The sequence below is a fragment of the Haemaphysalis longicornis genome, unplaced genomic scaffold (genome assembly GCF_048455015.1).
Source record: "Haemaphysalis longicornis isolate Haplotype H1 unplaced genomic scaffold, Haemaphysalis longicornis Haplotype H1 scaffold_9, whole genome shotgun sequence".
In the NCBI taxonomy this organism is placed as follows: domain Eukaryota; kingdom Metazoa; phylum Arthropoda; class Arachnida; order Ixodida; family Ixodidae; genus Haemaphysalis; species Haemaphysalis longicornis.
The window spans coordinates 49,199,107-49,211,566 of record NW_027526460.1 but is presented as its reverse complement, the minus strand read 5'-3'; the positions used below and the strand labels follow the sequence as shown (position 1 = coordinate 49,211,566).

Below are 12,460 nucleotides of genomic sequence, written 5' to 3'. Positions count from 1 at the left end.
TCTGTCATCTCCACTTTTGCACGGCGGCATGAACTTCGACGGATCCGAAAGCTCAATAAATAAAAATGTTCTCTCTGTCTCTGCCATGCAAAATTTCGATTTTTTTCGTGGGGGGGGGGGGGGGGGGGGGGTGTTTAAGTCCTCCTAGGGGAGTGTTGGGAGTGTGTGCATAAATCCCTGGGAAGCGTGCTAATGGTTGAGGAATTTTTTTGTTTGTTTGTGAGGGGGGGGGGGGGAGGAGGGGGTATCGAAACCGTTCCGAGGGGATGTGTATACATCCCTGCTGCCAACCACCGCCGCATTTTTGCGCCGCCACACGTCGCGCACGTACGCTTCGCAACGTCACCGAGTCTACATACAGGGAGAGGTTCATTAGTATTTGAACTTACGGATAGGCCCTCTCCACACCTGCTATACAGGGTTTTTGAAGACCCAGTGAGCAAGTTTTGTGGTGTTCTTGCTTCTTTCCGGCCGCCCGTGTTTACATTTGGGTTTCGGTTTTCACAGCGCGCGCGCGTGGGGAGGGTGGCGCCATCTGGTTTCTCCGCTAAACACCACAAGTGTGAATGCACGGCCTCCGCGATCGGCTGCCGGCGGCGCGCCGCCGGTAGCCGATCGCGGAGGCCACGGTGAATGTGTCACGTACGCAAGTTGGAAAGGAAGTCGCAACTACTAGCGTCTCTAGGAGTGAAGCCAGTGAAGCGTCCAGTCATACCTCAGCATTGGCCCCGGAAATGGCACACGATCATTCACAGGATTAGAACTGGATCGGCAAGAACCCCACACTTCCGCGCCACAAGATTCGGCAGCCTAGATGACCCCGAGTGTTCGCGGTGCTCAGTCAATAATAACATTGCACAAATCCTGTGGGCCTGTCCTCGTTTTGCCGACTGTCGCGAACAAGCCTTCAAAACCGTAGGTTTGGCAATCCCACCGAGCCTTAATGATTGGCTTTATCCAGGCAGTTCCAATCAGGGAGCCTGCTCGTCGCTCTACGAAACTTCGTCGAGGACTCAGGTCTTCGCCATTTCCTTTAATTCCACACCCAATTGGGTGTACCATTGGATGTATCCTACTTTTTCCCGAACTCATTACCTAATCCCTCTCCCCTAGACACCAAATTCGCTAAAGCGTAACATGACGTCTTTGTATCCCTTGTACGTAAAATAAATGTGTGTTACCACAACCGTGTGGCCCGTGTATCTACCTAAGTGTGGCTTTATAGTGTGCAGTTGTCTGTTTGGCACACATCCCTGGACGCACGCCAGAGACCACCAGAAGACTGCGCAGGACTTCGCACACAATGAATCTCGGCCACTTTGGCCTTTTTTTTTGCATTGGCCGTTATTCCCCACAAGCGTGGGTCACGGCATCCACCATGTTGATTAGCGTATGCCTTGATTGCGTCAGTTCATTATCTAGGGTGTCTGGCGAGTCTCCAGGCATTCTCCACCCCTTTGGTGGGTTGCCTGTGTCCATGCTGTGATGGCTCGCGCCGCCTAAGGTCAGCGGACGAGTGCCGATGCTGCTCAGTCGAGCCCAGAGGCTTGAAAAAGCGGCCGCCGCGAGCCCACTTCTACCTCAGCAAGCGTTGCATTGGCACACACAGGCTAACTGATGCTAAATGCTGCCCGGTTCTAGGATGGGCACATGCCGACGGGTGTTTGCTCCAAGGGCGTAGGTGCATAGTGCCGTGTAGCGTTTTTGTATCGTGGTTGTCCACGTAATAAACCCCTGTACTATGAAAGTTACCGCTTCCTTGCAAGGTGACAGATGCATACACCTGGCGAGAGCCGTGGCTTTCTTGAACCCGTCTTCGGCAATCTCTGAAGTTCAGTGCGGCGCAAGAGTAATGAGAATAACAAGGGAGCGTTATTCTATTCCTTAAGGCAAGGGTGAGCCCACAACGCAAGTTTTGTAGCTGCCGATGCCGGGCCTTACCAAATAGCCACAAGAAAAGACTAAATATTTGCCTTTCTTTCTCTCAGTTTATAAAAAAAATTTATTGCGCGACTCCGTGTCAAAGCAATCTGCAACTTCTTAATTAAATTGCTGCATACACTAATGACTGCATCATTTGCTGAGCTGCTGCTTGAGGTTCTCGGTGACTGCTTCAAGGAAGTCCATTGTGTTCAGGTAGTCGCCCTCCTTGACACTGCAAAAAAGAAAAGGGCCGTGTTACTAGGCACCTTGCTCCTCATGTGCCATCTATTGTATCATATTGTATCATTTTTGGAATGGTCATGCTGAAATGATCTGAAAAATTAGGCAATAGCTATGAAGGCAGTGCTTCTAATTCAAATATTTTAATTCCTGATAGCCAAGTGAATATTCTAGTCCCTGATAACAAACGCTTGAATAGTCAAAGCCTCAAAACATTTTTTTCCTATGCTCAATGCAGAATTATTAAGGGGCTGCATGTTAGCTCTAACTGGTATGGCAGCGTTTGAGCATGGCACATTTAAATAACAGCCTGTTGTTATGCTGGCGTCTGCTGTCTGCATACATACGTATTGTAAACAAGGCACTGTAAAGCCACCTGTTCAGTCCAAAAAGTAATAGCAAGTAGACAAAAAAAAAGAAAGAGAGAGAGCTTGGTTGAGGACCCCTTTGCAAGTGAACCATGGGCTGCCCTTACTTCTTCAGTCCATGAATGCAGCCAGCCAGGTCCTTAGTCATCTTGCCGGACTCCACCGTCTCGATGCAAGCTTTTTCCAGGGATGCACAGAACCTACGGAACAGGTAAAACACGACAGGCCTGCAGCATCGTTTTTTTAACCTTGGGAGAATAACATGCTTTTTCAATGCAACAAAAGCCTCGACTTATGTAGGGGAAAAGTTGTCTGTCTTGTTGCCTGTACAACTTATAACAAGTCATTTTCATTCTGGAGCTTTCAAATGCTCTGAAGAGCTGACCCTGGTGCAGAGATGTGCCAACTTGATGCGCAGACCTTATAGGTACTAACTACACTAAGTTGTTATACAGTCAAACCCCGTGACAATGAAATCCCGCGAGTACAAAATTCCCGCAGCAACGAAATATTCTCGCATCCCTGGTGAATGTCCATAGAAGCACATGTATTCCATATCTCGCGGCAACAAAATGTTTTTGGAAAGCGATTCCACGTTAATGAAATTTCCTGCAAATTTGGTTGGCATTTTATCTACCCATTTGAGGCTAACAGTGTCCAAAAAGTGCAGAAATGCATCCTTTTCAGGTTCAAAGTGCGTAAACTTCTGCCACAGGCTTGCATGGCCGCTGCTATAGCTGTTTTTACATAAAAGATCGCACAACACGAAGTCACGGAGGCAGCCTCGCAATGACACCACCAGGGGGCTACACATGGCACGTCTTTGGCTTGGGCTACACAAGCTGGCTACTGCTGAACAGCGTGCGTGCATTCGTTCTGCGTGAGGCAATTGGCATGTTAGCTCTCAATCAAAAGCGGAAGTTGTTATCGCTACTAGATAAGGCAGCCATCATTGCCAAAGTCAGTGGCCCAAGTGGAAGAAGGGGGGACAGCGCTGACGAATTTGGAACCGCCGGCAGCTCACTCTACCATTTTGAAAAGCAAAGATACACTCTTTAATGGTGCACATGCGCTAAACAAAACCGTGACAGGTGTGGCCTTTCTGGACGTCAACAAAGCGGTGCTCACTAAGTTTCGCGAACAGCATTGGAACAACAAGGTACCACTGTCTGGCAAAGTTCATCAGCAGACGAAACTGGGCTTCGCTTGCATGCTTGGACATACTCAGTGTAGAGGACCAAGAAGAACAACGTGCGTAGGATGTTTTGGATGCATTTGACACGATTCGGTCGTTCTTGGGTGCGCACGACTAGCAATGAGGCACTTCTTGCAGTGCGAGAGCTGAGCTGTGAAGTTACTGCAATGTAAGGTTCGCAAAGTAGTATAACAGACATTCAGAAATAAATTTTCGGTTTGCGGGCGATTTTCCCGCTGTTTGTTTCATTCTCAAGACGACAGTTGCGCAAAAGCAAACCGTTTGGCTTTCCCCGGCGGATTCGTTATTGCAGGTTCAACTGCATACCGCAGCGGCGTCAAGTCATGCTTACTTGTGAAGGTCTTTGTTCTGGTCAAGCTTGGCCCTGTGATCCAAGCCACGGGTCCATGCAAAGATGCTTGCAATGGGGTTTGTGCTGGTCTTCTTGCCCTGGTCGAGGAAGACAAACGAGAGCATGTGCAGATGAAAGACCCGTCGAACTAAGCGGTGGGAACCTGTTTGAATTAGTAAACACTTCAAACAGTAGTCAAATGAAGAATGGGGTGAGGTGCGCTTTAGTGAATGGCTGCCCATAGGATGACCAAGACTACTTAATAAAGGTTGCGTGTGCAAGCGTTCTGATCATGCGCCTCCATTAGAAGGTCAATTTTTACGAACGAGGATGCACTGTTGTTCTTGGTAACTAAATGCACTGGCCACCTGCATAATGCAGTTGCAGTCCTATACAGCTTTTGCAAAAGGTACAAATGTGCGAATTGGGACAAAATATTCTCACAGGAATAATAACAAAAATGGGATGCCGCCACCTGTTGAGTTCTTGACAAAAAGGGGGTGGCAGCAGTTGTGGGTCGCTCACCTTGGCACCATGTTAGCTTCAGCTCTCATCCATGAAGGTCTCAGGTCTTTGAACATTAAGCTAGCTGACCCAAGATTCTGGGATCACAAAATGTGAAGTCCAAACAAGTAAAGCCAGGATGTATGATTCAATTTTGTGTACGATACAGCACCTAGTGCAGTCCACTGTTTCACTTTTAACACTAGTGGCATTCTTTTTGAGCAACTGCTGAAGAGGGCCCGCTGTTCGCTTTTCGTAGCTTTGAGTTAGAGTCTTCCATTCCTGTTGTAACGACATGGGCTTGAGCCCTCGCAATCGTGGAAGTAGCTCTTTTTTCAAGTCTAAATGTTTATCTAAGAACATTCTAAATAGATACCTGTAGCCATTCTTCATTATATAGCGGTTCGGTATGTTTTAGATTGCATTGAACAGCGTGCAGCCTATGACAGTGTTTATTTGATGCTTTGCATTGTGCAGGAAGGGTCACTTCTGTATAGTTGATGAAATGTTAATTCAGAGCCTGAACAAGACGTGAGCAGGTGAGGGGAGGACTTGATGGGCCCACAGGTGCGAACAGGTTCACAGGCATAAGCTGAGAGGGTGACAGGTTGAGAGGATGAGGGTGACGGATAATGGTGACAAAGGAAACTAAAGGCCTGGAAGAATACGGTAGAGTACACATTACCGACTGGAAAATTTAGGTTACATAACATTTTGAAGCAACGCCAGGGTTTACAAACAGATTATTAGTAGCATTGTTTCATTCTTTCTCTAGTACCGTTCCAGTATGTGCGCGCATGGTAAGCAACATTAGATCAGATTGGCCATGTGTCTCGTGCACAACACATATGGGCAAACTCTCCATAGGTGCTTACTAGGCTAGTACACCATTACCGTAGCTTCCCACTGAACGGACCCCGCACGCCATTCCAGGCTTCACAGTTTTAACCGGATAAAAGCTTTCCTGAGAAGTACACTTACGTGCAAGACAATGTGAAATGAAACAGTAAACGAAAGAAACTTATGCAAAGTTATTAATTGAAGTTCCCAGCAGGCCACAAGCAAGTGACGTCTATGTCAATGTGACACTGGGGCCTGCTACCAGTTTCGGTCACCCAAAAGTTACATGATGTATTGCACACAACAGAGAGGGAAGACATGGCACGAATTGTAGTTAAGTACATTTTCAATATAACGGAAACAATTACAACACGAGTCTTCTGACTGGGCACAATTGTCTCCTTTTTAATGCGCACGAGTTTTTGTAAAGGGAGTTGTGGGACTGCACACAGGGCCAACCTTTTGGTGTTCCCTGTAGTGCCTGGTGACTGTTCCGTGAGCTGCCTCTGCTTCAACGGTCTTTCCGTCGGGACAGACCAACACACTTGTCATCAAGCCAAGCGACCCGTAGCCTGTTTGGGACGAGACAGAAAAGGTTGTGGAGGTGAACAGTGCTACACATACGACAAACATACCACAGGCAGAACGCAATGCGGTGCACAGAGTTTCAAGTAGAAACATATAGAGTGCCACCTCAATACAGGTAATCTTCCTATAATTAAAAACAACACCAATGCAATTTACATCCTTTGCGCAAACTTGCCGTTTTTTTTATGAAGCTGAGCTACGTGGACTTCGGATGACACGATCATAGCCGAAATACAAGTTTCGAGACAAATGAAACAAATTCTGAATATTTTCCAGCCTAATTGCATTGCATGGTCTGAATTTCGGCTATTATGAATGCATTGCAGAGCGACTGTAAATGATGCAATGGCGAGTGCTTCTACAGCAAAAATATGGCCATGATAAACAGCTCCAAATTGTGGCCTAATCCATGCATTTCAAAACAAAATTGTAGCACATTTTGCTGCTAAAAATACTATGATTTCACCCAGTTTTGTTTCATTTAATTGTAAAATGAAAGCTTTAAAACAAACGATGTAATGCCACCATTTTCATGCCCATTCAGTGGCTGCCACAGGAGCTCAATAAAACAGCTGCAAACTACGCTGTATTGCCAATTTCCCACAACAGTCTATAATATGTGCGCCCACCTATAGCACAGACTATTTTGGGTCACAGGCGTTGCCCAACACAGCCCGAAAAGGCTACAAAAAGCCTTACTTCGCTTTTTGATGGACACGGGCCTACCTGAAAGATTGCAGAGATATTACAGCAATGCAGCGTCCTATGTTTGATGGCTTCCTATGCATTTCGTGAAGATAGCGGAGCCCTGGCTGCCACTTTCTCGCACAATGAATGCAATGAGTAGGTATGCGAATTTTAATAATTTTGATGCAATGAATGCAGCTCCCACTTTCAATGTAGAAATCTTAGCCAAAAGACTTGTTTGCAGACCACTTCTTCCCTGTTTGCTTGCTGGCACTGCTTCGGCCAGTTTATTATCTGTTATCTGATAACGTTTGACACAGCTCAGCGCGACCTTTGAGTGGCATGATGTGCTAGCTTGCACGAAGACAGTGCAACTCTGCATACTAAGTAGAAACCGAATTTGAATTTGTGGAGAGGCAGTACCAGCAACACTTGCAAGAGAAGTGTCAGAATGGGTCTGATGTGTGAAAATCCACATGCCGGTATTGTGGATTAGAAAAATGGGGGAGAGGAGGGGAAGCAGCACAAAGGAAGACATGCCTCACACACAAAAGTGCAACTAAAATGGTAAGCGAGAAATGAGATGCATTTTCTGAGACTGTTAGTAGCCCTAAGATGAAGAAAAAGTGGCTGAAACTTTCTGTTGGGGAGTCTTCACAGCGTAGCATTCGTAGTTGAACCTTCCTATTGAACTTTCTTTTCAGGCTCTTCTATCCTACAGTTTTCAAGATGAATCAACACCAACTCGCCCAACTTTCCATCCTGTTAAGCTATCCTACAGTGCTGTCATCAGGTGACTGCGCTAGCTGTGGTGGTCGCACATTTCTAAAAATAATCCACCCCAAAACAAGACTTGAAAACGGGAATAAATAAATAATAAAAAAAGAAGAACAAAGGTAAGTCAAACATTTAGATGCAAAGTTGAGCCAGGTAGAAATCAAAAGTGCAGTACCAAGAACACAGTGTTCATTTGTAGGGGCCGTATTAAATGTTGCCTGACCACATTGGTAGTCCTCGTAGGACAGGACGCTTTACGGGTTGCCACAGAATAAGTCAACATTAGTGTAAAGCCATTGTGAAGAGAGAAACTCCCCAGACTGTCCCATTCACTCACAGCAATCACCCACCCCTGAAAGGGTACGTGGTGCTGCAAATTGGGGCCGAGCGAGTAACGTGCCACGCTCGGACGTTGCTTTGTTGCCTGTTACTTTGTTACTTTGTTGCCTTCATTAGTGCTTGCTCCTTCACTATTGGCATTGCCAACAACCCTGCTCGAGATGGGTGCACCCGCGAAGAGACCACTGAACACCTATTGTGCCATTGTAACAGATTTACAATGCCAAGGCAACAGCTCTCCACCACACTTCGCCAACTAGACAACCACCCCTTCACAGCACAGACTATTTTGGGTCACAGGCATTGCCCGTCACAGTCCGAAAGGGCTACAAAAGCTTTACTTTGCTTTTTGAAGGACGCAGGCCTACCTGAAAGATTATCGGGACATTACTACAGTGCAACGTCCTACGTTCACCAATTTTGTCAGTGTACCGCCTTAATTTTGTGCATTTTTTTTTTGAGTGCGTGCTTGGTACAGTATTTGTAGTTACCATGGCCACATCTTGCGTTTTTCTAATTTTCTACTTATTCATTTCTTTTTTATTATGCACCGGGGTCTTTTCATTCCATTTCGATTCCCATATCCCCATCCCCATGTGTAGGGTAGCCACCCGGTCATTTGCCGGTTAACTTCTCCCTGCCTTTCCTGTACTCTTCCTTCCTTCCTTCCATTCCTGAAAAGTGGCAACATTACCTTGAGCGATGATGTCGGACTGCACATCGCCGTCGTAGTTCTTGCAGGCCCAGACAAAGCCGCCGGACGACTTGAGGACCTGCGCCACCATGTCGTCGATGAGCCGGTGCTCGTACCACATTTTCCTCGCTTCAAACTTCTCCTTGTAGTCACTGCAAAATTGAAAACACAGCAACGTTTCAAAAAACGACACAGCTCGCTGTTCATTTGCACAATAATGACAGTGCCCATTTATAAAAAGAATCTCTGACAGCAAGAGCAGCTAAATTCAAAGCATTCCATCGCATAATATGGGTGGTGTGATTAAGATCTATGTATGTTCATCCTTGCTTTTGATCGCTGTCTTTTAAAATAGCTCCACTGATCTGTCGATGACGAATGCCATTACATTCAACATCAAATGCAGGAGATGAAAGGAAAAGAATTTATTCACTTATTCTTAAACTTCCTGTATGCCAGCCTTTGTGCATTCTCAACCTGCGTGCCTGGCAGAGAACCCACATCCACGTTTTCGCTGCTGGATTTACACAACCAGACCAAACCAGTGTGGCCACAGCCTGCTGCATCCCATCTCGCTAAATCATGAAGCCATAGTTCCTGCCTTTCTTTGAGGGTTCTGCAATAACTGCTTTACACCTTGGCTGTGAAGGCCATACATTCCGTGCAAGAAGGTAGCTAGCTGTTCTTGGAGACTCTCGGGCAGTTTTTTTTTCAAGAGCCAGCCTAGCAGAGCAACGTCTGGCCAACAGGCTTCCCAAATTGCAAGAAACTGCGCTTAGCATATGCCTACAGCGACTACCATCCCATGTCGACATCAAGGGCAACCTTCGCCGAGGGTGCTCACAGCCTTCACACCGCACATTTTCCAGGCTTCACCACCCTGGATGCCCCACAACACTTAGTGCATCCCGTCCCACAAGTGAAGAACGTGGCCCTAGGCACCACGAGTTATGGATTTGATTGATTGTAGGGTTTAATGCGCCATAGTGGAGGGCTCCAGATTAATTTTGACCACCTGGGGATCTATAAGGCGAGTTACAGATTTGCTGTAAATTATAGCTTCACACCGGGTAAGACAAACCTTCTCACAAGGACGAGTTTGCCTTTTCTTTTTTTGCATGGTGAGGACTCCAATATACAAGTTTTCAAACTTCCTCCTAAACTGTGCAAACTGTGGAGCACCTCTCGTAGATGCTCTGGAAGATGTCCTTGAAGCGGCCGTCGTACTGCTTGAGGATGGTGTTCTTGGTGGAGAGGTAGAGGGGCCACTCCTTCATGAGGGCGTACTGGAAGCAGGAGTGGGCAAAGCCCTCGATGGACTCGTCCGTGTTGTACATGGCCATGGTGACGCCGCCCGACTTCTTGAAGTCGAACACCGCGTGCCGCTGCTTCTCGCCGCCGTCGGCCGGCGTAAACACCAGCTCCACCTTGCCCATGCTGCTCACCACACGGTCCATCGCCTTGTACTGCACCACGAGAAAGAAAAGAATTCAAAGGACGGGACGAGACCGGCGCCCCTTTTCGAGGACAATTCCCGACAATGCTAAAGGCTTAAAATATCTTGTGTGCCGCTGTGGCCCATCTACCAGAGCCCCATTCCCCCTCAACTCCTCCTCCCTTTTTTACTCCTGGGGTCATGATATACATTTTTAGAATAAAACCCTGCTAAGCTTCACCATTTTGGCCTGTTACACACATACGCATGTACACGCAAACACACAGACAAAGGAGTGTGCAACCGAACTGCAGTGAAAAAAAAAAAAAAGCAGTGCTTTGAAAATATAAAAAGGCCTAAATCTTCTGCCTCATTTTTTTTGGCTTGTCACACAAAAATATTGGCTTTGAAAGAAGCATAGTGCATTGGGTGAACCAGTAAAGTGTTCTTTATATCCAGCTTGCATCTTTCATCCCCTGCCAGAAATTAGCCTCCGCAAGCGTTACAAGTAGACTAAAAACGAACACAATGCGAACACAAAAACAGCACCACGACACGAGCACCTTACACAAGCATGGCTGTACTCTTGCACAAGTGCTGAACCAACATTCACAAAGACTGTTACCAGAAAGCTGTCTAAGCATGGAGTTTCAAGGGCCCTCAACAATGTGCGACGGGATAATGTGAATCATGTACGCACACACAAGCATCAAAGTGCATTGCGTTAGGCTGCAAACATGCGCTGCAGTATCAAACGTCCCGGCTTGATACTGCAGTATAAGGTAAAAACAATTCTAGAGAAAACCTTATGTCTGGCTTGTGGCATTTCTGAGCGGCTACAATATTGTTATGTGGCAGCAGGAAAGATGACATGAACCACGGTTGATGGCGAAGTGATGTATTTACAAGGAGACCCAATCTATTGTATGTGCAAATGACCATGATAGATCCCGCCAAACTGTGAGCTGCCCACTCCTTCATTGTTGGTGATGGGTGAACATGGTGCTAAGGGATCCTTCCTCTTTCTTCTCTTTAGTATATTTAACCATTTATCATTCAGCTATTGCTGCAAAGAGCCACCAATGAGAAAAATCAGCATGAAACGCAGCATCGGGCCAACACTGCGCCAGAACATGCAGCAAGCATTGAGAGCTCACCAATTGTCGTTTCCAAAAGAAACGAACTAATTTACATCTTCACAGTGAAGTACACTTGCTCAAGCAACACTAAAGTTGCTTCAGCACCTTTAGTGGCACTATGATAAACACAGCCAGGCCATACTTAACTCCTGGTCCCTGCAAGAGACCACAGATGAAAGGGGGCAAAAACAAACACACACCTGGTCACCAAAGGCATGCCTTCCAATGACAATTGGCATGGTCCAGCCAGGAACGAGGCGGGGAATGTTCTTGCACAGGATGGGCTCCCGGAACACCGTTCCGCCGAGAATGTTACGGATGGTGCCGTTCGGGCTGGGGTACATCTGCTTGAGGTTGAACTCTGCAGAGACGGAGGATGGCCACAGGGGAGTGAATCTGAACGTATTTATACGCCTCGAGCTTCGCGATCGCTGCGCCGCCTGCCGCCGCTTCTCCGCGGCGTTGACGGGATTTGCGCTGCGTGGCTGATAGGGCCGCGTGCAGTGTTTAGGTTCTGTTTCGCTTCTTTTCGCCTTTCCGCGCCCTGTAAAAAACTTGTTATGGTGACGTCTACAGGCAAAGAGTACGTTTAGGTCACTTAAAAAGCAGCCGCGTCTTCGTAGAGTACGCGATCGCCTGCAAGAGCTACCCGGGGACGCGGTTCTGCGTGCTTCGTCGCCGCTCTTCCGGGCGTCGGCGACGGTAGCAGCATATCACCCCTGTCACCTCCAAAACATCAGGCATAAATGAATTCTACTGTCGCCTCGTTTAGACCTGATACTGGCACAATGAGAGGTTGGCTTCATTTTGCAGCGTCGACAACGAATGCGGCTTCGTTTCGAATATATACGTCGCAGAAAAATGTTTCGGGGATGTGATTACCAAACCCCGGACAATAACTTATGCCTGTTATAAGCATATAAACCATGCGAAAATGTTAAGTATATTCCAAGCCTAGCTGTGCGTCGTTAAATATGTGCCCACAAACCAAGGCAAGTTAATGAAACCACGGAAAAATAAATGCTGTGCAAGTGCGGAATTAAGAAACATAATTCTCTAACGGAAATAAAGAAAACAGTGCAGCTTCTGACATGCTAAAGACGTTCGTCGAAACTTAAGCCAGGTAGGGTTCACTAGACCAACTATACGTGAAATGCACTGCTATTTCGCAAGACATCGTTGATCATTGGGGGGGGGGGGGGGGGGGGGGGGGGGGGGGGGAGAGGGAGGAGGGGGACGCTGTGTACAAATGCGGAGCGGAACCAGGCAATGAACGTTTTAGTAATCACACACACACACACACACACACACACACACACACACACACGCACGCACGCACGCACGCACGCACGCGCGCGCACGCACACACGCACGCACGC

General features: G+C 47.2%; 1 protein-coding gene across 1 annotated transcript in view; it reads right to left on the bottom strand.

Moving 5' to 3' along the window:
* Window positions 1-1,974: 1,974 nt before the first annotated feature.
* LOC144152302 (isocitrate dehydrogenase [NADP], mitochondrial-like) overlaps window positions 1,975-12,460 on the bottom strand; it is a 29,131-nt gene continuing 18,645 nt past the window's right edge. Inside the window, exons 4-10 of the mRNA XM_077683550.1 lie at window positions 11,282-11,442; window positions 9,690-9,973; window positions 8,508-8,659; window positions 5,882-5,994; window positions 4,079-4,176; window positions 2,639-2,731; window positions 1,975-2,155 (exon numbers count right to left, since the gene is read on the bottom strand). Coding sequence (XP_077539676.1) covers window positions 2,074-2,155; window positions 2,639-2,731; window positions 4,079-4,176; window positions 5,882-5,994; window positions 8,508-8,659; window positions 9,690-9,973; window positions 11,282-11,442 — 983 coding nt within the window. The 3' untranslated portion in view covers window positions 1,975-2,073. The remainder of the gene's footprint in view (window positions 2,156-2,638; window positions 2,732-4,078; window positions 4,177-5,881; window positions 5,995-8,507; window positions 8,660-9,689; window positions 9,974-11,281; window positions 11,443-12,460) is intronic.